Source organism: Lepidochelys kempii, chromosome 24 (assembly GCF_965140285.1).
Source record: "Lepidochelys kempii isolate rLepKem1 chromosome 24, rLepKem1.hap1, whole genome shotgun sequence".
In the NCBI taxonomy this organism is placed as follows: domain Eukaryota; kingdom Metazoa; phylum Chordata; order Testudines; family Cheloniidae; genus Lepidochelys; species Lepidochelys kempii.
The window spans coordinates 7,737,507-7,763,139 of record NC_136403.1 but is presented as its reverse complement, the minus strand read 5'-3'; the positions used below and the strand labels follow the sequence as shown (position 1 = coordinate 7,763,139).

The 25,633-nt window shown below is 53.8% G+C and overlaps 1 protein-coding gene across 3 annotated transcripts; it reads right to left on the bottom strand.

Moving 5' to 3' along the window:
• Positions 1-986: 986 nt before the first annotated feature.
• ANXA9 (annexin A9) lies at positions 987-16,390 on the bottom strand. Of its 3 annotated transcripts, XM_073323043.2 has the most exons (14): positions 16,236-16,390; positions 14,653-14,795; positions 13,195-13,295; positions 12,317-12,413; positions 12,129-12,223; positions 11,124-11,237; positions 9,227-9,317; positions 8,384-8,463; positions 7,926-7,985; positions 7,306-7,399; positions 6,323-6,418; positions 5,118-5,176; positions 4,676-4,798; positions 987-4,305 (listed from the first exon to the last, which is right to left on the bottom strand). In XM_073323043.2, the coding sequence occupies exons 2-14, from the start codon at positions 14,750-14,752 to the stop codon at positions 4,243-4,245; spliced, it is 1,173 nt and encodes a 390-aa protein (XP_073179144.1). In that variant the 5' UTR covers positions 14,753-14,795; positions 16,236-16,390; the 3' UTR covers positions 987-4,242. The 3 variants fall into 3 exon arrangements, with proteins under 3 accessions (XP_073179144.1, XP_073179146.1, XP_073179145.1); XM_073323045.2 differs by lacking the exon at positions 4,676-4,798; XM_073323044.2 differs by lacking the exons at positions 14,653-14,795; positions 16,236-16,390 and adding an exon at positions 14,114-14,633.
• Positions 16,391-25,633: the final 9,243 nt, after the last annotated feature.

Below are 25,633 nucleotides of genomic sequence, written 5' to 3'. Positions count from 1 at the left end.
ATAGTGTTTTTAGGTCGGTCCTACATAAACAGTGAAGACTGTCGGGTTTTTTGTTGTTGTTTTGGTGGCAACGGAGACTAAAAAGTGAAAGTCCCCGAGGTCTCCTCCATGCCCAAAGCACGTCTCGAGGCCAGCTGCCTTTTCCTTCCAACCATTGGGGCCTCCAGAACAGGCTACCTGCAGTGTCTTTGGGGGATGCGGCCACCCTTGGAGATGACTGAGACTCGACAACCTCCCTTCCTGCCGGTCACTGGCAGAAGAGCGTGTTCTGGGTCAGGACCAAGCCCATCCTCCCCCTTCCCTGTCCGCTCCCCAGTTTTGGTGCCTGGGCTTGTCCACCTGTGGAGTTACTCTGGAATAGCTGTACCTGATTAGCATCCTGTGTGGACACTGAGTCTGGATTGAGGGAATTTGTTCTGCTGTAGTTTAATCTGGATTAAGCTACAAAGGAAATAAGGCACTCTTCTGACAGAATTAGTGTCTCTATTCGGGAATAACCACTGCAATTTAAATTCATGCCCTACCTTAATCTGACTTAACTTTTGAGTGTAGACAAGCCTTCATTCGGTTTGTTCCAATCTAGGAGCCTAAAAATGCTGCACCTCCATAGCACAACCTCACTGGGTCCTAACCTCAGCCAGGCCCACACAGCACCTGTCAGGGTTCCCTCCCCACTCTGAACTCTAGGGTACAGATGGGGGGACCTGCATGAAAAACCCCTTAAGCTTATTTTTACCATCTTAGGTTAAAAACTTTCCCAAGGCACAAATTTCGCCTTATCTTTGAACAGTATGCTGCCACCGCCAAGTGATTTAGACAAAGAACAGGGAAAGGACCACTTGGAGTTCCTGTTTCCCCAAAATATCCCCCCACGCCCTTACACCCCCTTTCCTGGGGAGGCTTGAGAATAAACAAGATGAGCACAAACCAGCCTTGGATTTTTAAGACCCGAAAACCCCAATCAGATTCTTAAAAAAACAGAACTTTATCAGAAGAACAAAAAAAGATAAGAGAACAACTTTGTGAGATCAGAATGGAAGATAATCTTACAGGCAGTCAGATTCAAAACATAGAGAATCCCTCTTGGCAAAACCTTAAGTTACAAAAAGACACAAAAACAGGAATACGCATTTCCTCCAGCACAGCGAATTTCACAAGCCAAAACAAAAAAAACCTAAAGCATGTTCTAGCTAGATTACTTACTAATTTTACAAGAGTTGGAGGGCTTGCATCCTTGATCTGTTCCCTGCAAAGGTATCACACAGACAGACAAAAGCCTTCCCCCCCCCCACCTGCTCCAGATTTGAAAGTATCTTGTCCCCTCATTGGTCACTTTGGGTCAGGTGCCGACCAGGTTACCTGAGCTTCTTAACCTTTACAGGTAACAGGATGTTGCCTCTGGCCAGGAGGGATTTTATAGCACTGTATACAGAAAGGTGGTTACCCTTCCTTTCATATTTATGACCGCATTGGTGTGGGAAACTGACATGATTTGAGCAGTGAGCCAGGAATCCAATTTGTGTTTCTTTCTTCTAACTTTTCTGAGGCCCCCTTTGCCAGCCTGTCAGTCACCCTGCGGGAGCCGCTGCTTCTCTCGTTAGTCTCCGTTGCCAGCAAAGGGTGAATTTAAAAAGTCGCTGTTTATGGTACTGCAGCAACAGTGGACCATTTTAGGTGTCACTGAGCAACTGACCCCTGGGAGGCAGGACACCTGGGTTGCGTTTCCAGCTCTGGGGAGGGACGTGGGGTGAGGAGAAGGCCTGGGAGTCAGGACTCCTGGGTTCTCTTCCTGACTCCACCACTGGATCCTTGGTCACCCTGCACCATGCCACCTCTGGGCTGAGAAAATTAAAGGGGACGGTTGCTTCATTCTTTCCATAACCAAGGGTTTCATCATTTATTTTTTTAAATGATGCGTGTTTCATTTTGGCGGAGTGATTCAGTTCAGCAGAGCCGCAGGGCCTCCCATCGGCTTCTTTCCAGGAAACGAACATGGCGAGTGCTCGATTCTAGCAGCGTTCAGTCCTACCAGAACCCCCAGCCTCCCCGCATGGCCTTGGGCCAATCTCGTCACTTTTGTGAGCGCCGGCTCCCCATCCACGCGAGGGGGATAACAGCACGGCCCTGCCTCCGAGGCACTCTGAGTCCACACCACCGTGAGTGGGGCCAGATAGGCACAAGTGTCTCTGCTAGAAAGTTGTGCCACTTTGAACGACAGCCTGGTATAATTAAAGCAGCCAACCCCCACTGCAGCCAGGGCCCTGCTTGACCCTACACTACAGTGATAGAACAGCAAAGCACGCTTAGTGCGGACGCAGCTTACACTGGCAAAACCGCACTTTTACTGGCCCCGCCCAGCGAAACGAGCAACGCTCGTATAACTGTGTCTACGGTGGGGGTATAACACTGTAGCTCGGGGATGATGCTACTGGCTGCCATAGCTATACCAGCCGAGGTCGGGGTAGCCCTGGCCTTAAAGGGGCAGCTCTCAGCTGTTTAGATCTCAGCTAGATGCTGGCAGAAGGCTATAGCAATGGTTCTCAACCAGCGCTATGCAGAGAACTTCCAGAACTGTATTTTTATGTCTGGTTTTGTAAGCAAAAGTGAAGGTACACAAGACAAATCAGACTCCTGAAAGGGGTACAGTCGTCTGGAAAAGTTGAGAGCCATTGATCTACAGGGTAGGCATGGCCCTAGTGGGGATGCAGTTATATGAGGAGAGAGGTGCATTATGCCAGCATAGCTGGTTCTATAGGGGAAGGGGAATCAGCCGTACCAGTATAAGGTACTTTTATACTGGTATACACAGTGCGATTTGACCCATTGGTCTGACTATACTGGTTAAAAAAAATCACCTCCTGATTGACAGTTATGAAGGTCGAAATTTTAATAGTGGCCAAGCCGGAGCCAAAACCAATTTTCCTGACTCTCTGTTGCCAAAGTCAAGGGATCAAACACCAGGTATCAGGCCTGCAAATATCACAAGCATGGCTGAAGAATCATGAGATTGTTGAAAAATAATAAATTTGGAGTCTGGCTCCCTGTTCCCCAGCTCCCGGTTTCTGAACCTTGAGGGTTGCCCTGAGGTCACATTCTCAAGCTTCTTTCCACCAGCCCAAGGGCTAAAAATTGAGAGTGTGTCTACACAGCAGTGTTTTAGTAGCTGGAGTGCTGGACTGGGAGGACATGGCAGCTCTGGCCTGCTGGGTGACCTTGGGCAAGTCACCGCCTGCTCTGTGCCTCAGTTGCCCCATTTGTAAAATTGGGATAGGAACACTGCCCTCTGTTAGAAAACACTTTGCACTCTGCTGAACAAAAGCACAATATCAGAGCTAGGTATTATAATTAGCCAGAGAGAGAAATACTGGGGTAACCCCGGGTGTGGCCCCTCTTATTTCAGTAGGACGGGGGTGTGTATTGGATTTCACTTAAACCCTTTCCCAAGTGACGTAGCTAAATGGCCCTCTTGCACCAGGATAGGCGTGTCCATGGAGGAGGTTATACCAGTATAACTATATCAGTTTAAAAACAACATACTGGAAAACTTTCCCATGTGGACGAAGCCTTTTTTGAAAATGCAAGCTAACGTTCCCCCAGAATCACATGACTCCTGGAGCTGGGACTTCAAGAACATCGCAAGAATTGGCAGCACTCCTGATTTCTCAGCTCCGGGACGGCTGCAGGTCCTGGTATTTCTAGAGTCCAAGGCCAGAAGGGACCATTGTGATCATCTAGACTGACCTCCTGGATTGTGCAGGCCAGAGACCTGCCCCGAAACAATTCCTAGGGCAGAACGTTTAGCAAAACCTCCAACCTTGATTTAAAAATGGTCTGCCCTGCCCTGGGGAAGTGTGATTGCAGAGCGTGCAGCGGGGATCTAGCCAGCTCGCTCCAACAACAACAGCAGTGATGCGCGCACCTGTTGAAACACTGCATGAGCGGAGGCCGCTCAACTAAATACCCAGGGTTCTGGGAGGGCAGGGCTTGCCCGGGCAGCCCCCCATCCCTGCTCTTGTTATTCAAGGCTCGGGGATGCGATCACATACCCCGGTTGCAGCGTAGATGCACCCTGCTGAGTGCGGCTCATGGCTGTTTCCATGATAAAATGAGTGAACGTGATAAAAGGAATGAACCCGATGCCACTGGGCGGACTCATGCTTCCCTCCCTCCCTGGTGCACTGTTCCCCACCGTTTTCTGCAGGCCAATGGGCTCAGCGGGTTTCTCCGAAGCTGGCAGCTGCCCTATAGGTCTTCCGCCCTGCACAAGGCTAGCAGGGCTGCCTGGTAATCGCCTCTCGTCTCCACCTGGAGCAAGGAAAGGAGAGAGCAATGAGACATTTCCCAACCTAAACCTTTACAGCAAACACTGGAAGAAAGCAGCGCGGTCTAGTGGGTAGGACAGGAAAGTTGGTGGTGGAGGGCCCAGATTCTATGCCTGACTCCAAGGAGCAGGGTCCGGTCTTGCTCTCACTAGGCAAGGGGCTGGGAGCCAGGACTCCTGGGTTCTAATCCTGGTGCTGGGAGGAAAGTGGGGTCTAGTGGGTAGAGCAGGGAATGTGGGAGTCAGGACCACGGGGGGGTGCTTGGCCTGGCGGCTCTATGCCCCTGGGTTCTAGGGCATGCTGGTGTTGGTTCTGTCTCTGTCTCTGCCCCCAGGCGGGCGCAGCAGGCTGACCTGGAGACAGGAGTACAGAGACTTCCCATGGCACTTCTTGAACTCGGAACGAATGCTCAGCAGGTCGGTTTCACTGCGGGAGACCAGGACACGGATCAGGACTTTGTCATCGGTGCCGGGGCCCTGTGGGGGAGGGGAGGAGAGAGGAGGTGCCCGCTCAGGCTGGGAGATGGAGAAATTTCAGCCGCCGATAGATGGGAAGTGGAGCCCCAAGTTCTGGTGGTAGGGGTCACTGTATCCCCATTGGTTTCTACAGCCCAGTAACTGCCCCCTGCAAGCAGACTAATGCAGCATCGGCCCCCTCCCGATGGCTAAAGGTCCTGCCTGACCCATGCGGCATGAACAGAACCCCCTGCAGCCCGAACATCACTGCCGGGCTGCCCCAAAAGGCCGCTGGGCCCATACACCGCCGATTCACTGGCACGGGTTGAAGGCGACTCACCTTCATGGCATGGTGCAGCTTCTCGGCAAAGTAGCGCGGGGTGTTCCTGCACGCCGAGGCTGAAATGAGAGGGGGGGCCCAGGGTTCAAGCCATGGCACATGCTGGCTGGCATGCACGGGGCACCACTGCACTTTGATGGATGGAATCAGAACTGCTCCACTCAGTGTCATAAGCCCTGTACTGTACACACCTCCTGGGGATGCTCCCATAGCTGACGGGGCAGGCGGTTCCACCCCCATAACCCCTTCGGTGCTCAGCCACTCAGGGGGGGCTGCCAGCCCGAGGGGCTCGCTAGAGACAACGCTGCAGTTGGCGTCTGCCAGGCAAACGCCGGCCTGCTAGGAACTGCGCTGAGACCCACCGCACTCGCTGCACAGAGAGGCCAGCGGATGGCAATGCTCCTTAGCAAGGAGGTGGCATTTGTCCTGGTGCCCCAGGGGCAGCGATCGCCCATCTTGTCCCTCAAGGCCAGGCAGCTCGGTGCCAGCCCCGAGTCACCTATCGAGCCCAGAACCCTTCGTGCCCACTGCCCTGCGCATGCTCGTGTTCTTCGAGGCCTTGAGTGGAGCCCAAAGCCTGGCTCTCACTTGATGCTGCAGGGTCTGTTTATAACGAGTTAATAAATAAATGAGTAGCTTGGCCCAGGCCCCCATTGCGCTAGGCACTGTACAAATCCAGTCCCTGTCCCACAGAACGTATAACCTATGTGAATCAATCGGGTGCTCTAGACGAAGTCAAATGGGGTCCTTAGAACCATCTATGCTCCCTTCTTCTGATGGCCGCAAAGCCACGCCCACCACCCACTACTCATGTCTGCACCGTGCATCCCCCGTCCATTCGCCAGGGATTAGCCCTTTATAAATGGGGCCCTCACCCGTGGATGACGCCATCAGAAAACAGGGAATCTGCAATAGTGACTCCCACTAAATATTCTCTTCTACCTCTCCGGCCGCCATCCCTGAGCACTTCCCAGGCTTTAGCGGATTGATCCAACCTGCTGTGAGGCAGGTAAATGCCACGGTCCCCATGGGAAACTGAGGCATGGAGCGACTGGTCCAAGGTCACCCTGGGAGTCCCTAGCAGAGCACAACCCCCCAGTTGGCACACTAACCCCTGGGCCCTTCTGCCTCTGAACTGCACTTGGCTGATGGCGCTCCCAGGTTCAGGGGACCCAGACCCAACTGCAGCCCAGGTTAGTGCTTACCTAGGGCCAGCATAGCCATCTGGCCATCTCCCCGGAAGCGCTTGCAGATGGTCTCCTCCACCTCCAGCCCGTGGGATTTCCGGTACTGACTGAACACTACCAGAGTTGGAAAGGGGAGAGTTAGTCCTGGCCTGCACGTGGCGTGCTTTGCCGGGGGGCTGTCCCGGGGCGCCGTACCAGCAAAGCGCTCCTGGGGCAGGGACACGCTGCGCAGACCTGCCACACTGCACTCTTAGGGTAGGGTTCACTCCTGCCCTGCCGAGCAAAACAAGCGACACTGGTGAAATACAGCGTTGCCCGCATGACACCATCTACCCTGGGGCCAGGATGCCTGCAGACATTTTTCACATGGTGTGCGCCTGCCACCCCCGTCCTGGCCGGCTCCCCCGGGCGGGTACCCACTGCAGCTTCCCATGCTTGTGCAGGTCTCCAGGCTGTTGCTGAACGAGTCCTGGGGGCAGAGCAGAGGGGAAATGGGCCGCTGGAGGCCGGGCAGCCCCCCGATGGGGAGCCGGGGTGCAGAAGCCAGCCCCATGGCAGTGGTAAGGGGGTGCAGTGCTGGCCACCCCACTGACCATGGGTGAGACCTAAGCAGCATAGAACCCCCATGTGTCAGATCATGACACCACTCACTCAGACTTGGCCCGACCAGCACCCTTGTCATGACAGAGGGGCTGCAGGTCCAAACCTGAGTGGACAGTGAGGTGGCCACTGCCCCTTCTCCCCTGCTGCTATGGGGCCGGTTCCTGTACCAGGGCTTCCCCCCAGGGTCCTGCCCAGCCGCACCCTGCTTCCAGGAGGCCATGTCCCTGCAGGACTAGTGGCGAGTGCCTGCAAGGGGGTGGGGCAGCCCGTGGACAAAATTTCCAGGGTACCCCTGGGTCGGGCCACATGGACACAGAGAGAGAAATGCCCCGACTCCCTGTGCCAGCTCCCAGCTGTGAGTGACGCCAGGTTCCTGCAGCAGGGCATCTGGGCCTTGCCTCTGCTGAGATGCTCAGGGCTTCGCTGCGTGAAGATGCTTATCCATGTCCTCTCACCGGCCCCCTCACTGCTGGCTCCTGGGTCTGCAAGAGCCTGGAAGAGGAGGAGAGTGGTGATGGGCTGTGGGTGCTGCGAGAAGTGACTCCCCCCCAGAGGGCTTCCCCATTAGCCTGGAATTAAGCCCACTGTGTTCTGGGTTGGGGGATGCAGCAAGATGGGACCGGGGGCATCTATTCCAGAGCCATAACCAGGCAGCTCTGAGCAAAGGTGCACTGAGCTTGGCTTCGCTGGGGAAGCTCAGACCTGAGGCAGGCAAGGGGCACGTGATCCAGAAGCACGGGGACGAACAGGTGCAATGGGCAGGGGGCAGCCGCCCATTGGTGCCAATCGTGTCACTACTGTGGCCTGTGGCCGGTGTACAGCAAGGTGCAGTACTGACTGCTGCCACGGCTCCTTGGCCTCAAGAGGCTGACGCCATCCCAAAGGACCCCATCCCAATGCCTCTCTCTGAGCATGGATCCCTGGGGACCCCGGGAGGCATGGAACTCCCCCCAATCAGTCCAGCAGGAGGATTTCAACAACTCACCCCCCCCCCACTTGAGCACATCCCCAGGTTCACCTCGGCATCCTGCTGTATCAGGGCATAGTCGATGATCCCGGTGTCGCGCTCACGCTTCCCCTGCAGGGTAGAAGGCCGGAGAGATGGATTTGTGACGTGGTCAGAGCTGGAGTCCCTCGCCCCACAACCCACCTAACAGGATGTCCACTCGCAGTTACAATATTCAGCCACTAGAGGACCGTTGGGTAGGCTGCGTGGAGGAGGCAGAGAGTGGCTGTCTGGTAATTAACAGAAACAAAGCTGGGTCTCAAGTGGGGTGGAAGCTTGTCTGTTTCCCAGTAGCTGTATGTACCATGATGCCCACAAATGCTGAGGGAAGGGAGTGCTGGAGATGGTAAAGCAGGTGGGTGCGTGCTCGGCCCCCCACCCTTGCTCTGCTGGTTCCTGCAGCTGAGCAGTGGTCCCCAGTGTACGTGCCCATTCAGGTCATGCAGAAAAGGAACCAAACAAAGTTTTACCTTTGCTAGCGCCAGGAGAATTTCCTTGAACCAACCGCTGGTTTCCAAGGCTATGTCCTTCTCAGGGTCTGCTTTAAAATCTGGAGATAGAGAAACCACCCTGGTTAAAGGGGAATTCAGCTCAGTGGGCTTGCATGGGTAACACGGCCGCCAGCTAGAATATATGCAGGGATCAAACCAAGAGACCCCTGGATTTAAAAGCAGCAACCTCTTCTGCTTGAGTTAAAGGAGCACCCCTGTTAGGCTAGCTGCCGAAGCCTGTATATATACTCTAGCCTTGGGGTGGGGGGACAGAAAGCGACCCTAATGTGCGACCACATAGGACTGGTCCAAAATTTTTCATTGAAACTGTTTTTTGACAGAAAATTGGGGTTTTGACTAAAAAACACAAAATCGCAACACATATCTACTCCCCCACAGAAAAGTTTCATTTTTCATTGAAAAGCAGAATGCCCCAAAATTGAACTCTTTCAATTAGGAAATGCTATTGCAGTGCCTCATGCTCCCCATTTTCCTCTCTTGGGCTAGGCTCCCTGGCTGGACTACATTTCCCATGATGCATCATGGCCAGTGATTCCCATGATGCACCACCTTCCTCACGAAAAGGGGAGAGTGTGGTGCATCATGGGAGATGTAGTTCAAGCAAGGAGCCTGGCTGATAGATGACAAAATGATTCCCTCCCTCCCCCCGGCCCATTTTTATTGAAAAAGGAATCCCAGCTGGCTGTAGAGACACACGGATCCAAATGTCCTCAGGGTAGCAGGGCCCTTCCTCCAGGGCTCAGACAGCACTAAACTGGGGCTCCCCTCACAGCCCCTGGCCTTCCCCGCCCCCACTTTTACCTTGCTGGTAAAAGGCCAGGATTTCTCTGAGCTGCTGGTTGGATCGAGTGGAGAGAATTTCGGTCAAAGCATCTTCGTCAGTGCCCATGCCCTGAGAAAGCAAAGGGCACAGAGCGGGTACAGGAGTGGCTGGCATGGGAGTGGCTGGCATGGCCATGGGATGAGGACAAGCCCACTGCTGGCTTCACTGGAATAGGGGGTGGAGAGGGCCAGCCCAAAGGGGAAGCATTGAGCCAGGAGCGGGGATGGGCAGTGATGCTGCTTTATGGCAAGCTAGTCCTCGGGACGTGGACGGCATTTGACGCCTGTTATCACGTCCCCCTTCTAACCTCTCTGTACAGCTCCTGCCATCCTCCTTGTTTGTGCTGCTCTTCTCGGACCTCCCTCCAAGGTGTCACCCCAGAGTGGCAGGACACCTGGGTTCTATGCCCACGGACCAGCTGGGTGAGCTTGGGCAAGTCCTGTCCCCTCACAGTGCCTCACTTTCCTCTCCAACTCTTCGTCTGGTCTGTTCTGACTGTGAGCTGCTTGGGGCAGGGACTGTCTGTGTCTATGCAGCGCCTGGCACCATGGGGCCTCTACCACTGTCATAAATATAAAGGGAAGGGTAACCACCTTTCTGTATACAGTGCTATAAAAACCCTCCTGGCCAGAGGCAACATCCTGTTACCTGTAAAGGGTTAAGAAGCTCAGCTAACCTGGCTGGCACCTGACCCAAAGGACCAATAAGGAGACAAGTTACTTTCAAATCTTGGTGGGGGGTGGAGGGGAGGGTTTTGTTTGTGCTCTTTGTTTATCCAATGAGGTGAGCTGTAGCCCACGAAAGCTTATGCTCAAATAAATTGGTTAGTCTCTAAGGTGCCACAAGTACTCCTTTTCTTTTTGCGGATACAGATTAACACGGCTGCTACTCTGAAACCTTTGTTTATGTGTTGTTCTCTCTTGGGACTGAGAGAGGCCAGACAGAAATCCATCTTCTCCAACCCATCCTAATCCAAGTCTCCAATATTGCAACCAGCATAGGTAAGCCAGGCAAGGCGGATTAGTTTATCTTTTGTTTTATGTGAATTTCCCCTGTGTTAAGAGGGAGGTTTATTCCTGTTTTCTGTAACTTTAAGGTTTTGCCCAGAGGGGGAGCCTCTGTGTTTTGAATCTGAATACCCTGTAAAGTATTTTCCATCCTGATTTTACAGAGATGATTTTTACCTTTCTTTTTTTAATAAAACCCTTCTTTTAAGAACCTGACTGATTTTTCCATTGTTCCAAGATCCAGGGGTTTGGGTTTTTGATGATTTTGTAACCAATTGGTTAGGATATTATTCTCAAGCCTCCCCAGGAAAGGGGGTGTGTAGGGCTTGGGGGGATATTTTGGGGGAAGACGTCTCCAAGTGGGCTCTTTCCCTGTTCTTTGTTTAACACGCTTGGTGGTGGCAGCATACGGTTCAAGGACAAGGCAAAGTTTGTACCTTGGGGAAGTTTTAACCTAAGCTAGGTAAGAATAAGCTTAGGAAGTCTTTCATGTGGGTCCCCACATCTGTACCCTAGAGTTCAGAGTGGGGAAGGAACCCTGACAAACACAATACATATTATATATGATAATATCACATCCCAACCTTGACTTGGCCAGTCCAAAATCCGTTTGAGTTTTTCTGCTGCTATATCCCCTTTGCAAGCCCCTCACTCACTGCCCCCTCCTCAACCCTTCCTGCTCTTGAACCCCTCCCACTGACCAGATGAATTTGTCAAATTTCCTCTGGGTATTTTCCACCTGTGTTTGTAGTCTCTCTGGCGGGCCCCTCACTGCTGGACGCGGCCATGCGCAGAGTCGGGAGCAGGGCTGATAGGCCGCGTGCACCCCACTGGCCTCCCAAAGGGGTGCTGTGTCCCCAGGCCGTACCTGCATGGCTGCCCTCAGCTCGTGAGCATCGTACTGAGCCGGTGGCTTCAGCAGCCCCACGATGACCCGCTCCAGGTTCCCAGACAGAGCCGCTTCCATGGATTTCAGCAGGTCCTGGAAGAGAGCCCAGGAGTGGTCAGAGCTGGGGCCAAGCAGTGGCCTAGCTCCAGGCCCCAACTCCCCTGAGACAGGAGGCTTCATGCATTTGGGGGACCCCATGGCAGCTCCCTTCCTCAGGGCCCTGCGAATGGTCACCCCAAGTGGGCTGGTCTAGCAGTTGGAGCATGAAACAAGGCAGGACTCCTGGGTTCTGGGAGGGTGTGGTCCAGTGGGTAGAGCAAGAGGCAGCAAGTCAGGATTCCTAGGCTGTATTCACGGTTCTGCCACTGACTCGCTGTGTAACCTCAGCACAGCCTCAGTTTCCCCATTTGTTAAGTGGTGAGAATAAGGGCTCCCATACAGGGGAGCTGCAAGGGTTAATAAATATTATTTGCACAGAGTTTCAGATGGAAGCCTCTAGAGAAAGGGAAAAGGTTGTAATGAGGCGGCCAGTGTCTGTGGATGCACCGCTGCCCCCTAGTGGAGAGATTCGGCAATGTGGCATAAGCCCTATACTGCCCACAGCTAATGGGGATTCTCTGTTGGCGCAAGTGCTGGGGCCTGGGCTATGGCCATAGGAGGATCAGAACAGTCACAGTCAGGATCTCAGTGGCCCACTGTGCAGCGTAGCGGCAACCAGGATGTGTTGGGTTATTAATATGACCGGGTGGGGGTTGAACCCAAAGGAGCATGGGGACACAGAAAGGAGCCCACTGAGTGGCTGCCCTGTCTTCCGCATGGCTGGTGCGTTGCCAAACGCCCGGCACACGGCCCCATCTTGTGCACTACGGCATCTCTCTGCAGGGCAGCCAGACTCCAGTGCCTGAAATGGGCCCCAAGCAGACAGCATCGCTGCTGCTGAGAGCCCAGCCCAGTGCCCCCCACCCCCTGGGCCCTTCCCATCACCTGCTTGGTGAGGGCCTGGAACACCTTGGTGATCTGCTGCCTCTGGGCGCTGGTCCGATTGGTCAGCACGTCCAGGATGGCCCCATGGTCAGCGCCTGTAGCAAGCGGGCAGGGAAGCTGGGTGTGAACCCATTCAGCTGGGTGCTGGGATCCCCTCCCCCAACCCCTCCACAGTGGGATCACATTACCATTGCCCACGATGGCCTCTGTGAGGTGCTGCACGTCACTCTCCACGTCAAAGCCCAGGTAGGGTTTGATGGTGCCCAGGGTCCCCCAGGCTGCTGTCTATGGCAAGAGTGGAGACGGTTAAGCAAGTAGTGGTTACTGAAATTCATATATGGAACTTGTTGCTGTGTGATATTGTTGAGGTGAGCCTGCGGGACTCCCTGTCACTCGCTATTGGTGGGGTTAACCCAGGGGATTCACTGCTGCTAGATATTAACATGATTAGCTCGTGGGACCTCACTGCCCCGGGTTATTATTGAAGTTAATTCATGGGACTCCCTGCATCTGGATATTACTCAGTTTAACCTGTGGGACCCACTGCCATTGGATAGTACTGGGGTTAATCTGTGGGACTCACTGCAGTGGGCTATTACTGAGGGTAGCATGTGGAACTCCCTGCCACTGGATATCATTATCAGAGTTAACTCATGGAATTCACTGCTACTGGAAATGATTTAACCTGTGGGATCCCTCATACTGGATATTATTGGAACTCACTGTCATTGGGTATTACTAGGATTAACTTGTGGGACTTCTGCCATTATTGAGGGTAACCTGTGGGACTTTCTGCTACTTGATGTTAGTGGGGCATACCTGTGGGTCTCCATGCTACTGGCTATCACTGGGGTTAACCCAATGGAAACCCAAATCACCCTCTCACAGTGCTCACCACTCCCCACTTGCTAGGGTGAAACGCTCACCATGGTGCCCAAGAACATCCTTAAAATACCCATGATGCCTGCAGAGACGCCCCAAAACACCCTTCCACCCATGCCCACAATGCCCCGGGCAGGGATGCCCATGGTGCCCCCCTCCTCCCACGCTCCTTGGCACCAGTCACCTGCTGGACCAGGGGCAGCTGGCTGAGAATCTCATGGGCGAGGGAGCATCTGTCCATCCCGTCCCCCAGGAGCATGGCGTTGTCTTTGTCTTTGGACAGCTCTGAAAGGCAGAGAGAGGCGGGGGTGAGGCCCCCACAGGGAGACTTAACCATCCCCCCAGCATCCCAAAACAGCCACCATCAACAGGCCCAGTCACAGGCCTGATTTCCTCAAGCCCAATCCGATTCAGGTATGCGGGCTGGTTCCCTACCCCGGTCCAGGCCTCCTGCACGCGCCCTGCTCCTTTGGCGGCCCTCGGGGATGGAGGACGGAGATCCGCGGGGTAGGTGCAAACTCACAGGGGTGGAATTGGGAGCCATGTAGGCTGCCTTATCCACGCAGCTTGGGCAGCAGCAGAGCAAACTTCCCCTGCATAGTGCCCCTGCTCATGGGGTGTGTCCCCCGGCACTGCCCTGAAGGGGATTAAGTGTACCCCAGTGAGTAAGGCACTGGCCAGAGAGCCACATGGGAGACAGGACACCTGGGTTCTATTCCACTATCTGCTGTAAGACTCTTGGCGGCTGTTCTGTGCCTCAGTTTCCCCTTCCATCCTTAGCTGCCTACTCTATTTAGACTGTGAGCTACTCAGGGCTGCCTGGGGGAGCAAAAGGGGCCCTTTGCCCTGGGCCTCCCATTTGAGAGGGCCCCCTAACTGGAGTGGTGCTGCAACCCCATGCACTAGGTTGCAATGCCCAGAGTGGGGAGCCAGGCTCAGCCATGTGGGACAGGAGCCATCGCTGCTGGGCGAGTCCAGGGCCTTCCCCCAGGGATAATATTTTTGGAAGGGTGGGGAGCCTCTGTTTCGTATTTTGTCTCAGGCTCCCCAAAACGTCTGTGCACCCTGCAGGGGACTGTCTTTCAGGTGTGTCTGGGCAGCACCTGGCATGACGGGGTCCTGATCTCGGTCGCTCTGTGTCTGGGCAGCGCCCGGCACGACGGGGCCCCGATCTCGGTCGCTCTGTGTCTGGGCAGCGCCCGGCACGACGGGGCCCCGATCTCGGTCGCTCTGTGTCTGGGCAGCGCCCGGCACGACGGGGCCCCGATCTCGGTCGCTTTGTGTCTGGGCAGCGCCCGGCGCGACGGGGCCCCGATCTCGGTCGCTCTGTGTCTGGGCAGCGCCCGGCGCGACGGGGTCCTGATCTCGGTCGCTCTGTGTCTGGGCAGCGCCCGGCACACCAATGTTCAGAGTCCTACAGCTCGGTCATTGTCTGGAGCTCCATTGATTTCAGCATAGCACTGCTCATTGGCAACAGCCGGGGACCTGGCCTGCACATGTCTGCAGCTGGAACACATCTGCCCTTAGACACACTTCCCTGCAGGGAGATTTTCCCTGAGCTAAAAAGCGTGGATCCATTGCTGAAGCCAGTTTTGCCAGCCTAACCGATGAGTGTGTGTTCTGGGTCCTTCTCTGTGCTGACCTGCGGAGGGTGCGAGTGGTGACAGCTGCAGCCACAGAGCGTTGGTGCTTTCGCCCAATTCATCACAGCTCCCGCTTTGAGCGGCGGAGGGCCCTGGCATGTCAGCCCAGAGCGCTGGCCATCAGGCAGACGGGGGTGGTGGCCTTTGAAGGGAATTTGTTCATTGCAGATGGGGCTTTACAAGCAACCTCCAAAGGGGCGAAATTAAGGAGGCCCGTGCTAGCAATCCAGGCCTCATGTCTGGAGTGAGGCGAGACTGCTTTGTCTGGAGATCCAACCAGCTCGTCAGTGCAGCCAGAGACTTTCCACAACAGCCTCCCCAAACCTCTTGCTTTCCAGTCCCCGTCCCCAGCCCCTCTTTCTCAAACCGCACCAGGCTGGGGGATGGGAGGGCGCAGGCCGTGACACAGGCTGGAAGAGCCTATGCCTTGGACAGGCGCCAAGGGGAAGCGAGCGCCACGGGGGGCTTTTATTTGGGCTGTTTCGAGGCTCTGGGTTGCTTTTGAACTCAAACATCTTGGGAGGAAAGACAGTTCGAGATGCCCGGAGCCTTTTGCAGGTTGCCTCTCCCAGCCTGGCCTTTAGCACGGAGCTGGAGCCTTTGCCCCGGGCCCGGAGATGGCTTCCTTCTCTGGCTCCCGCCTCCACCTCCTGGCTGCGCTTGCTCGTGACCACGGCCCAGCGAGCTGCCAGGCAGAACTAACTCAGTTAGTCTATTGCGAGCAGGGAGCTGAGATTCTAATCTGGTCTGCAGGGAGTCTGGTGCACGGGGTGGGGGGTGTACGCTGGGGAGCCTTGCATGGGAGAGCCTTTCACAGCACACACGGGGGAGTGTTGCCCTGGGGATTGCGGCATTGGGGGGGCGGCATGCGCTCCGTCTTCTCCGTGCCCAGTGCTCCTCCCCCACTTTGTACTCCTCTCCCTGTTCCCTGCAGCCCCATTGGGACTCAGGGATCCCTTACTGGTCTGAAGCCCTGGGGGTGGCAGCCATAAAAAGCAGGAGTCCCCCTAAAGTGTAAGGCAGCCTAGCCAGTTAGTGGGGCTCCATCTCCCCACAGCATCTCAAGCACTAATTGAAGTTAAGCTCCCCATAGAAATGCTAAGAATGATTATTAATTAATTAATCCACGCTGTGGGAAGCCGGCAGATGTATGTGTCTGTCCAGCTAATCCCCATTGAGATCTAGGTACTGGACATGCTCTTGATCACCAGCTGCGGATCCACCCCTGTTAATTAGCATCATCCTCATTCCACAGATGGGGGAACTGGGGCGCGGAGGGGGAAAGTGAGTGGGCCACGGCCATGGTGGGAGTCGGGGGGAGCTGAGACTAGATCGCAGGAGTCCTGACTCCCAGTCCCCTGCCCTCACCACTGGAACACACTCTCCTTCCAGAGCTGGGAAGGGAACCCAGGCGTCCTGACCCCCGCGCCCCGCCCCCTGCTCTAACCACTAGACTTTACTCCCCTCCTAGACCCAGGAAAGGAACCCAGGGGTCCTGACTCTCCTTGTTTGCAGCTCAGCTGGACAGCAGAAGAGCTGGATTTCTCAGAGACTGAGACAGACCTGACAAGGCTGCACTTACCCCAAGCCGCACTAGTCAGAGTCCGGATCAGTGCACACTATGACCCGACCAGTGTGTGTGCTCGGCTGATGCAGGGAGTGGCCAGGACTAAAGAAATCTGATCGGCTGAGGTCCACACAACTGGTGGGTGTGTATCATCTGTCCCACTCCCAAATAAACACCCTCCTGTGCAGGCGTGGGGACAAGCGGGGGCATATAAACAACCCTCCGCCCCCTAACCCACCCAGAAGCAGCCATGGCAACCCACACATACAGCCTGTCCATCCTCCCAGCACCCGGATTTTTCCGGACACTGGCTGCATTGTATTGCGCAGTCCCCAGCTTGACGTGACATCCACCGCCAGCCAGGACCCGCTGGGACAGTGGGCACTGGAGGGATGCCCCTCCCCGGCGGGGATCAGTCATTGGGCATGGAGCTGCTGACGAGAAGTGCAAAGAAAAACCTGTCCAGCGTGTCGCTCCAGAGCCAGGGTGGGTGGAAGCAGGGTGTCAGGTGGTTCTCAGCTTGGCTTGTGCACCGTGCCAAGCTTCGCTCCTGCTGGAGGACACCAGACGGGCCGTGCCCCAGGGGGAGCACTGGGGCGGGCGGCACTGGGACCGTGACCGGCTGTGGGTTTCTTAGTGGGGAGGCAGCGAGTGGACTTGCTACAGCATGACCTGGGGACAGGTTCCCATTGGGAAGCCAGAGAGCGGTTGGCAAGAGGCCAGGCCTGCCGACGTAGATCGCTCAGTGGAGAAGATGGGTGGCGGAGGGGTTAGTGTACCAGCCTGCCTGTAGCGAGACCTGGTTTCAACTCCCACCGCTGCCTCTGTGACCTTGGGCAAGTCAATTAGGCCCAGATCCTCAAGGATATTTAGCAAAAAGAAAAGGAGGACTTGTGGCACCTTAGAGACTAACAAATTTATTTGAGCATAAGCTTTCGTGAGCTACAGCTCACTTCAAATGCATCCGATGCAGTGAGCTGTAGCTCACGAAAGCTCATGCTCAAATAAATTGGTTAGTCTCTAAGGTGCCACAAGTCCTTCTTTTCTTTTTGCGAATACAGACTAACACGGCTGCTACGCTGAAACCTGTCATTATGCAAGGATATGTAGGTAACTAACTACCCCTGAAATCTGGGACTTAGGCCAGGTCTCCACTGCAGACCTATATTGGTGTAACTATGTCACTCAGGAGCCACATCCAGCTGTGGGTGGAGCCTGGGATTTGGGGGCGGAGTTAGATTCCCAGCCTGCCGTTCTGGAAAAGACCTCTTTACCTGGAAGGTTCTCAAGGCAGAACGACCTACCCCTCCAGATACACAGTGCACGGCGTGGAAAGGGCGTCTCTGGTCGGTTAAAATGGGAAACTGGGCAGAGGAGTGTGGATTGTAGGATCATTGGGGGCTAAGCCCACCCAGTGCCCCCACTGATGTACTGTGGGGTGCAACACCACCTGCTGCCACTGAAGGTCTGGTAGGGCTGGAGCAGCTGCAGTAGACCCAGCTGCCACCAGAGAATGCCGGAAGGAGACAGCGCAGAGCAAGGAATATAGGGTTCAACGGGACCGTTGGAGTTCAGCCCCCACAAACTCAGAGCCCTGTGCCTCTGGCCCCCACTGATCCTGCAGCCATGCTGGCTGAGAAGCAGCTGCTGCTGCCCCTTATCAAGCAAAAGCTGGTGTCGGCTGGATCCGTCTAGGTGGCCAGTGGTGCGTTTGTTGCATAAACCCCCACACCTGCGTGTGCCGGGCTGAAAACGCGGGGGTGTCTCCCAGCTGTCTGGAGCTGCATCAAGGGGGGCACCGAGCCAGCCAGTCTGACGCCGAGCCGCCTAGGACCAGCGCTTCCAGCTCAGGGGAGTGAGATATGGAGCCGCTTGGCTCTAGGGTGCGAACAGCAAACGCCCGAGCCGGCGGCCGGTGGGTGGTCTGCATGCAATGAGCCAGGTGGGATGAGGAAAGCTTGCCCCGGCCATCCCCATGCTGTGCTTGTTCTGGGGCTAGAGAGGGGATTTCTGTCTCCTGAGGCCCTGTCCGTCAAGCCAGCAGGAGAAAGCTGGAATGGGTCGGGGAGAGCTCTGTGACTGGGGGCTTCTACCAGGCATGTGTCCACATACAGTTCCTCTGGGTGGCGTCCACAGACTCCCTTTCGGGGCAGCGGGCACTCTGCTCGGTGTACCCTTCTGGGTCCCTCATTTTGACCCTATTCCCTGCACTCCCATCCCTCTACTTTTTTTTTGTCCCCCATGCTCAGTTGTCATCTGGGTCCTGTGGCCCCTCCCACACCTGAGGAGTGTGGGGCCTTTTGGTCCAGTGGGCCCGGCCCACCGTCTCAGTCATCAAACAGGCTGGGGAGAATGGATGGCCTTGTGATACAGCCCTGGGCCAGGGCTCTGGGGACCAGGGTTTGATTCCCTGTTCTGCCATAGACTTCCTGGGTGAGGTCCTTAACTACTTCATGCCTCAGTTTCCCACCTGTAAAATGTGGATGGTATTTCCCAGGCTGAATTCACTTCTCTTTATTCCCCACCTGGGGTTAAACAGATCAGTGGCTATGGGGTGGAGGCCAAAGCAGAATAATCTCAAGCAGGTAGGAATCCTGGGCCATTTTTCCAACCTCCTGGGAAGGAGCCTGGAGGCCCTGGGTGACTCAGCTGGGCTCCTTGCTGCCAGACTGCATTCCTAGCAGAAATTCCTTCCTTGTCAAACAAGATCAAACAATTCCTGCCTCAGAGGAGAAAGGGGGAATAAGTAACAAAACCACTGAGGAGGGCGGATCAGATGGGCCCAGGGCCGCTTGCACAACATGGCAAAGGCTTCCGTACCTGCCAGCACCTGACTCCTGGCTCTGATGCCTGGAGTGCTGTGGGGCAGTCGCTGCTGGAGGGCAGAGAGCAAAGTCCAGCGCTGGGTTCCAAAGCTCTTGCCGTGGGCGGGGGGAGGTATTTGGAACTGGGGGTGGAGAGGAGGAGTTGGGAACTCGGAATCCCCCCCAAAGTTAGAGGGGTTAAATCCTGGGTTTGGGGTTCATCTCTACACTCAGGGTGAGGAATCTTATCTTATCCCTACACATGCCTGTCTGCCTGGCTAGGGCTTGGATGTGCTGCCCATCCCCATGGCATCTGACTCCCCAGCCAAAGTCGCCCCCCCAGCTCTTTTGTCCCAAAGGGTATTTGCTGCTGTCAAGCGTCCCCTGAACTCTTCTGTTGGCATCTGGTCTCCCTTCCCAGCCCCACACCTGAGCAGAGCCCCCTCCCCAGCCCACCTGCTGCAGCCCCACAAAGAGCCCCATCTCCCCCACTTCCCTGGCCTGACTCCCCACTTATTCCCCCCAGCCTCAGCCTTTTCCCTCCCCTGCATCTCCTCACCCCTCTGCGCCTGTCTCCTTCCCCCCAATGCTGCCCCCCAACATGCCTTGTCTCCCCGCCCCCCCGGCTCCTGAGCAATGCTGTCCCCTCCTGGAGAAGGGCTGTATTGCAGCTGCTCAGGTCCAGGGGAGGGACCTAGGGAGAGGGAAGGGGCAGGAAGTCTTGGCTGCCGGCTTAGCAGCCCTGGTAGCCAGAAAGCCGGGCACATGCCCGCAGCCCAGCTGGGGAGCAATAGTGCAGCTGGGCTGAGTATCAGGCAGCTGCAGGGGGCAGGCCTAAGGCTGACGCTCCCTGTCCTGGCAAGTGGGCACTGCTGGGCCCTTGGGACTTGGGGTGTGTGAGTGTGTGTCCATGCATGTGTCATTGCGTGTGCGTGCAGGGCTGGCCCTAGATCACATGGCGCCCCAGGTGAGGAGCGTCTTTGATGCCCCCTCCCATTTGTTAAACCTTTGAATACCTTCTTTCTGATTGGTTTCAGAGTAACAGCCGTGTTAGTCTGTATTCGCAAAAAGAAAAGGAGTACTTGTGGCACCTTAGAGACTAACCAATTTATTAGAGCATAAGCTTTCGTGAGCTACAGCTCACTTCCTCAGATGCATATCGTGGAAACTGCAGCAGGCTTTATATATACACAGAGAATATGAAACAATACCTCCTCCCACCCCACTGTCCTGCTGGTAATAGCTTATCTAAAGTGATCATCAGGTGGGCCATTTCCAGCACAAATCCAGGTTTTCTCACCCTCCACCCCCACACACAAATTCACTCTCCTGCTGGTGATAGCCCATCCAAAGTGACAACTCTTTACACAATGTGCATGACAATCAAGTTGGGCTATTTCCTGCACAAATCCAGGTTTTCTCACATCCCCCCCACCCCCATACACACACAAATTCACTCTCCTGCTGGTAATAGCTCATCCAAACTGACCACTCTTCAAGTTTAAATCCAAGTTAAACCAGAACATCTCGGGGGGGGGGGGGTAGGGAAAAACAAGAGGAAACAGGCTACCTTGCATAATGACTTAGCCACTCCCAGTCTCTATTTAAGCCTAAATTAATAGTATCCAATTTGCAAATGAATTCCAATTCAGCAGTTTCTCGCTGGAGTCTGGATTTGAAGTTTTTTTGTTTTAAGATAGCGACCTTCATGTCTGTGATTGCGTGACCAGAGAGATTGAAGTGTTCTCCGACTGGTTTATGAATGTTATAATTCTTGACATCTGATTTGTGTCCATTTATTCTTTTACGTAGAGACTGTCCAGTTTGACCAATGTACATGGCAGAGGGGCATTGCTGGCACATGATGACATATATCACCATATATGATATATGCCATATATGTCGGAGAACACTTCAATCTCTCTGGTCACGCAATCACAGACATGAAGGTCGCTATCTTAAAACAAAAAAACTTCAAATCCAGACTCCAGCGAGAAACTGCTGAATTGGAATTCATTTGCAAATTGGATACTATTAATTTAGGCTTAAATAGAGACTGGGAGTGGCTAAGTCATTATGCAAGGTAGCCTGTTTCCTCTTGTTTTTCCCTACCCCCCCCCCCCCCCGAGATGTTCTGGTTTAACTTGGATTTAAACTTGAAGAGTGGTCAGTTTGGATGAGCTATTACCAGCAGGAGAGTGAATTTGTGTGTGTATGGGGGTGGGGGGGATGTGAGAAAACCTGGATTTGTGCAGGAAATAGCCCAACTTGATTGTCATGCACATTGTGTAAAGAGTTGTCACTTTGGATGGGCTATCACCAGCAGGAGAGTGAATTTGTGTGTGGGGGTGGAGGGTGAGAAAACCTGGATTTGTGCTGGAAATGGCCCACCTGATGATCACTTTAGATAAGCTATTACCAGCAGGACAGTGGGGTGGGAGGAGGTATTGTTTCATATTCTCTGTGTATATATAAAGCCTGCTGCAGTTTCCACGATATGCATCTGAGGAAGTGAGCTGTAGCTCACGAAAGCTTATGCTCTAATAAATTGGTTAGTCTCTAAGGTGCCACAAGTACTCCTTTTCTTCTTTCTGATTGCGTTTGTAGCCCATGTCACGACGCTGAGGCACGATTTGCCTGTGTGATTTATCCCTGTCATATAAGCTGACCAATTTGCGCACTGGGATCTGTACAGCTGTATTTATTCGGGCCGGACATAAGCAAATAACAAAAAATGAGTTTCCTCTAAGCTTATGGAAACCTTTTAAGAATAACTGAAATGTACAGGGCAGGGCTGACAACGTTCTAGGTTAGTGAAAAATGAAGCCACGTACAGAATACCGGAAACACTTTACTTCAGACGTTCTATTTTCCCTTTTGTTGCTAGCCACAAAACCAGCCCCCCGAGCCCGGCGCCCCCCGAGCCCAGCAACCCAGGCAGTCGCCTGCCCCTAAATCTGGCCCTGCCTGCATGTGCCTGCGTGTGTCTGTGTGTGAGCTTGCACGCGTGCGTGCGCCCAACCTGCCTACCTCTCGCACGCTGCTCCTGGGCCTCGTGAGCTAGTGCAGAGATGCTAATGGAGGGGTGGCCTGGGCAGCACAGGTTGGGAAGGGATCCCAGCAGTGGAGGAGGTGGGCGGTGTGGGGATCATTAGGAAACACAGGACTCTCCAGCCTGGATTGGACCAATGGGCCCATCTAGCCCAGCATCCTGTCTTCAACAGTGGACAATACCAGATGCTTCAGAGCAAGGAGCAAGAACCTTGCAGCGCTGGGATAACCTGCCCCCCAGGGAAAGTCCCTGGCTGATCCCAGGGAGCTAGAGGTTAGTTTATGCCCCTAAGGAGAGAGGTTTACAGCCTTTCCAGCACCTTTCATTCCTCCCCCCTGGAGATTTTCATTACCCACATCCGTGTCTGAGCCGTTCTGGAATCCCTCTAAGCTCTTAGCCTTGATGCTATCATGTGGCAGTGAGTTCCGCTGACTAATGGCAGGTTGCGTGGAAAAAGTAGTCATTGCATCCCACTGTAATGCAGCAATGGAGTTGGGAGTGCCTGGCTGCCAGGGCCCCACCCTGTGCTCTTCACAGACCCAGAGCTCCCATCGGCAGCAGTGGGAGCTTCCGGCATACAGGCTCCATCCCCAAGATTGGAATAAACCCCTGGGGCCAGTGAGCCAGATCCTCTTGCCAGTCAAACTGCCTCTGATGCAGAGATTCTGTGGGCTGGACAGGGGCCAAGCAGCTTTGAAGACAGATACTGCTGCAGGATCTCTCAGGCTGTGGACAGGTTCCTGGTACCGGAGGTCCGACGGACTAACTGCCTGGCAAAGCCAGCTGGGGAGGGAGGGAAGCTGCTGTACCACACCCTGAGTTGGCCAGATTTTATTGACTGAATTTCCTGGTGCAATATGAGGCCACACTGTCCCCTGGAGTTTAGACTCTTGCATGATCCAATTTTAGAGGGTAGATTATTATTGCTTGATGCTATAGATCTGCAGTAAATAGGCCAGTTCTCTCAACATCCCGCCGTTCACACCCCCTCCCTCTCTCTCTCTCTGCTTTCTCCCAGACGGCCTGGCATAGCTTCCTTATTGCTCTCTGCCCGTCCCACCTTTGTCTGAACGGCAGTGAGGGCTATTATTATTATTGTTATTTATTAGGTGTATTATGGTAGTGTCCAAGAGCCCCAGTCACTGAACCCAGGACCCCCACAGTGCTAGGGGCTGTACAGACTGAACAAAAAGACTGCTGCAAGCCAAACAGTTAATAAGCGAAAGATGAGAGCATGGTAGAGGGAGGCAGGACTCCTGAGTTCTAATCCTAATGCTGTGTGACCCCCTGGCATCTCATTTCTGTGCTCCGTGACTCAGTTCCGCCCCCCCCTAAAATGGCGGTACAGACCTCCCTTTGCCCAGAGAGTGGAGATCCCAGGATGAAAAGCACAAGATGTTTATTATCTGATCTGATTATAAATCTGTTCTGGGAAGCTGGGCAATGCCAAAGGAGAGAGGCTCGTCAGAGGAGGGAACTGCTAATTGTTCGGCATGTTACCCTGTTGCGCCAGGCCTGTTCGTGGCTGTACAGAGAAAAATATAGTCCCGGCAGATATTGGGCAAACTTCCTTCACACAGCTGTGCCGATGCTCCTCAGTCCCGACCCGCAGCCCTGGGCTTCCCCCGACCCCCGCTCTGCTGATGCCCTTCAATTCCAACCTGCAGCTGCTGCCCTGACGCCCTGAGCTAGCCCAAAACAGCTTTCCCGATGCCTCTTAATTCTGACCTACAGGCCTCCCATCACCCGCTATTCTGCCCCCCAACCCCAGCTCTTCCGATACCCTGCATCATGACTTGCATGCAATCATAACACACCCCCTGGTATTCGAGAGTCCTTTCTCTAATTTCTATTCTTCACGTATGCAGGTTTTGTTGTTGACTCTGCTACTTGACTTGTTTCCCCACCTATAAAACTGGGATCACAGCTCTTCTCAGAGACACAAGGGGTCTAATTCCTTAGTGTCTGGGAAATTTTTGAGATTTTCCAATAGAAGGTGTGAGAGAAATGCAAAGTACCATTATTATTTTGGTAAGAAAATCTGTCCATGTAGGTGCTGTTGCAGGGCTAGCCTCTGGGAACTTTATAGAAAGAGGGGGAATAGCATGTGGATTCTTCTCCCAAAGCCAATGCCCCTACCACCTGAGCTAAAGGAGAATCTCCATTTATGTATAGGGCATATGACACACAATTGAGTTGTTTCAATTCCATCCAGGAGAGGGCAGCTCTCCTTCAATATCTCTCACAAACTCTGCAGTCCATTACAATATTATTAATTTAATTGGTTGTTACTTAAACTCCATTTCCCAGCAGGCTATGATCCCCATTGCTTTAACCTTAATATTTCTCAGTACTTACAGTGCTTTTCTCTTTCAAAGCCTTGTGCATTCATTAGCTTTTAATCCACCTATTAACAAACCACACTTCTCGACCTGAATTGGTCGAGGAGCGGGTTGCATTGTTGAAGGCACTCCGTACATAATCCTCAGCTGTGAGTATGCAATTTTTCCAGGGACGCGAAGCAGATCACTGCTCCTGCTCCTAATTATTATTTTTCTTATCAATAATAATAATGCTGATCGCCTTTCCGCTTCATATTGCCAAGGTGCAGCAGATGGCAGCAGAGTAAACAGAGAGATGTTTGTATTGCAAGCGTTTGCTCGGCAGTGACTCAGCAGCGCTGTAGGTCTGGTAAATTAGTTCTCCCCAGCTGGGCTTTTCAAGGCTCATGGGCCCTCCTGGCCTAATGACAACAAAAGCTAAAACCTCGGACTGTAAAGCCCTACCCAGTTCAGGAGCGCAGCTCTTGGCTTTCATTCCGTGAGATGAGCCAAACAGGATGAGTTTCGGGAAAGACTCAGGTCCTGATCACACAGCTGGAGTCAGATGGGCAGGGCCCAGAGCGGCACCAAGTTCTAAGAAGTCAACGTAGATTGAAGCCCAAGTGTCAAATTACTAAATAAATTTAATTTAAATCTCTTTATTCTGAGTTCTATTGCCCGCTCTGCCACTGGTGACCTTGGGTACGTCATGTCCCTGCTCTGTGCCTCAGTTTCCCCATCTATACAATGGGGATAATGAAACTTACCTCCTTTCTAAGAGACTGTGAGATCTGGGAATGAGAAGTGCTGGATAAGAGCTAGCTAATAATCAATGTATAATATAATGATACAATTATTATTATAAATCGCATGCACACTATTCGGAAGAACACATTTTTCCTCAGTACGAAAACCAGTCATACTCTTTGGGCCTTTTGGCGAACACCGTTCAAAGAATGGATGGTCTGGAGCCTGGGATAAAATGTTATCAAAGCATCAGCTAATGCTGATTGTTAATTAACTGTTACTCATAGTTAATGGTGCAATCATGCTTGTATTGTTTAGTGTGCATGCCCTCTTGTTGGTTTGGTATAATCTCATCATGATTTCACTTGCTTACGAATTTGTTTGCAGGCCAGCAGCCTGCAAAGGCAGGCGAGAGGCGATTGCAGATAGATGGTCTGGAACAGACATGCAGGGAAAGGGCTCAAATTTTCAAACGTTCTTAAGCAGGGT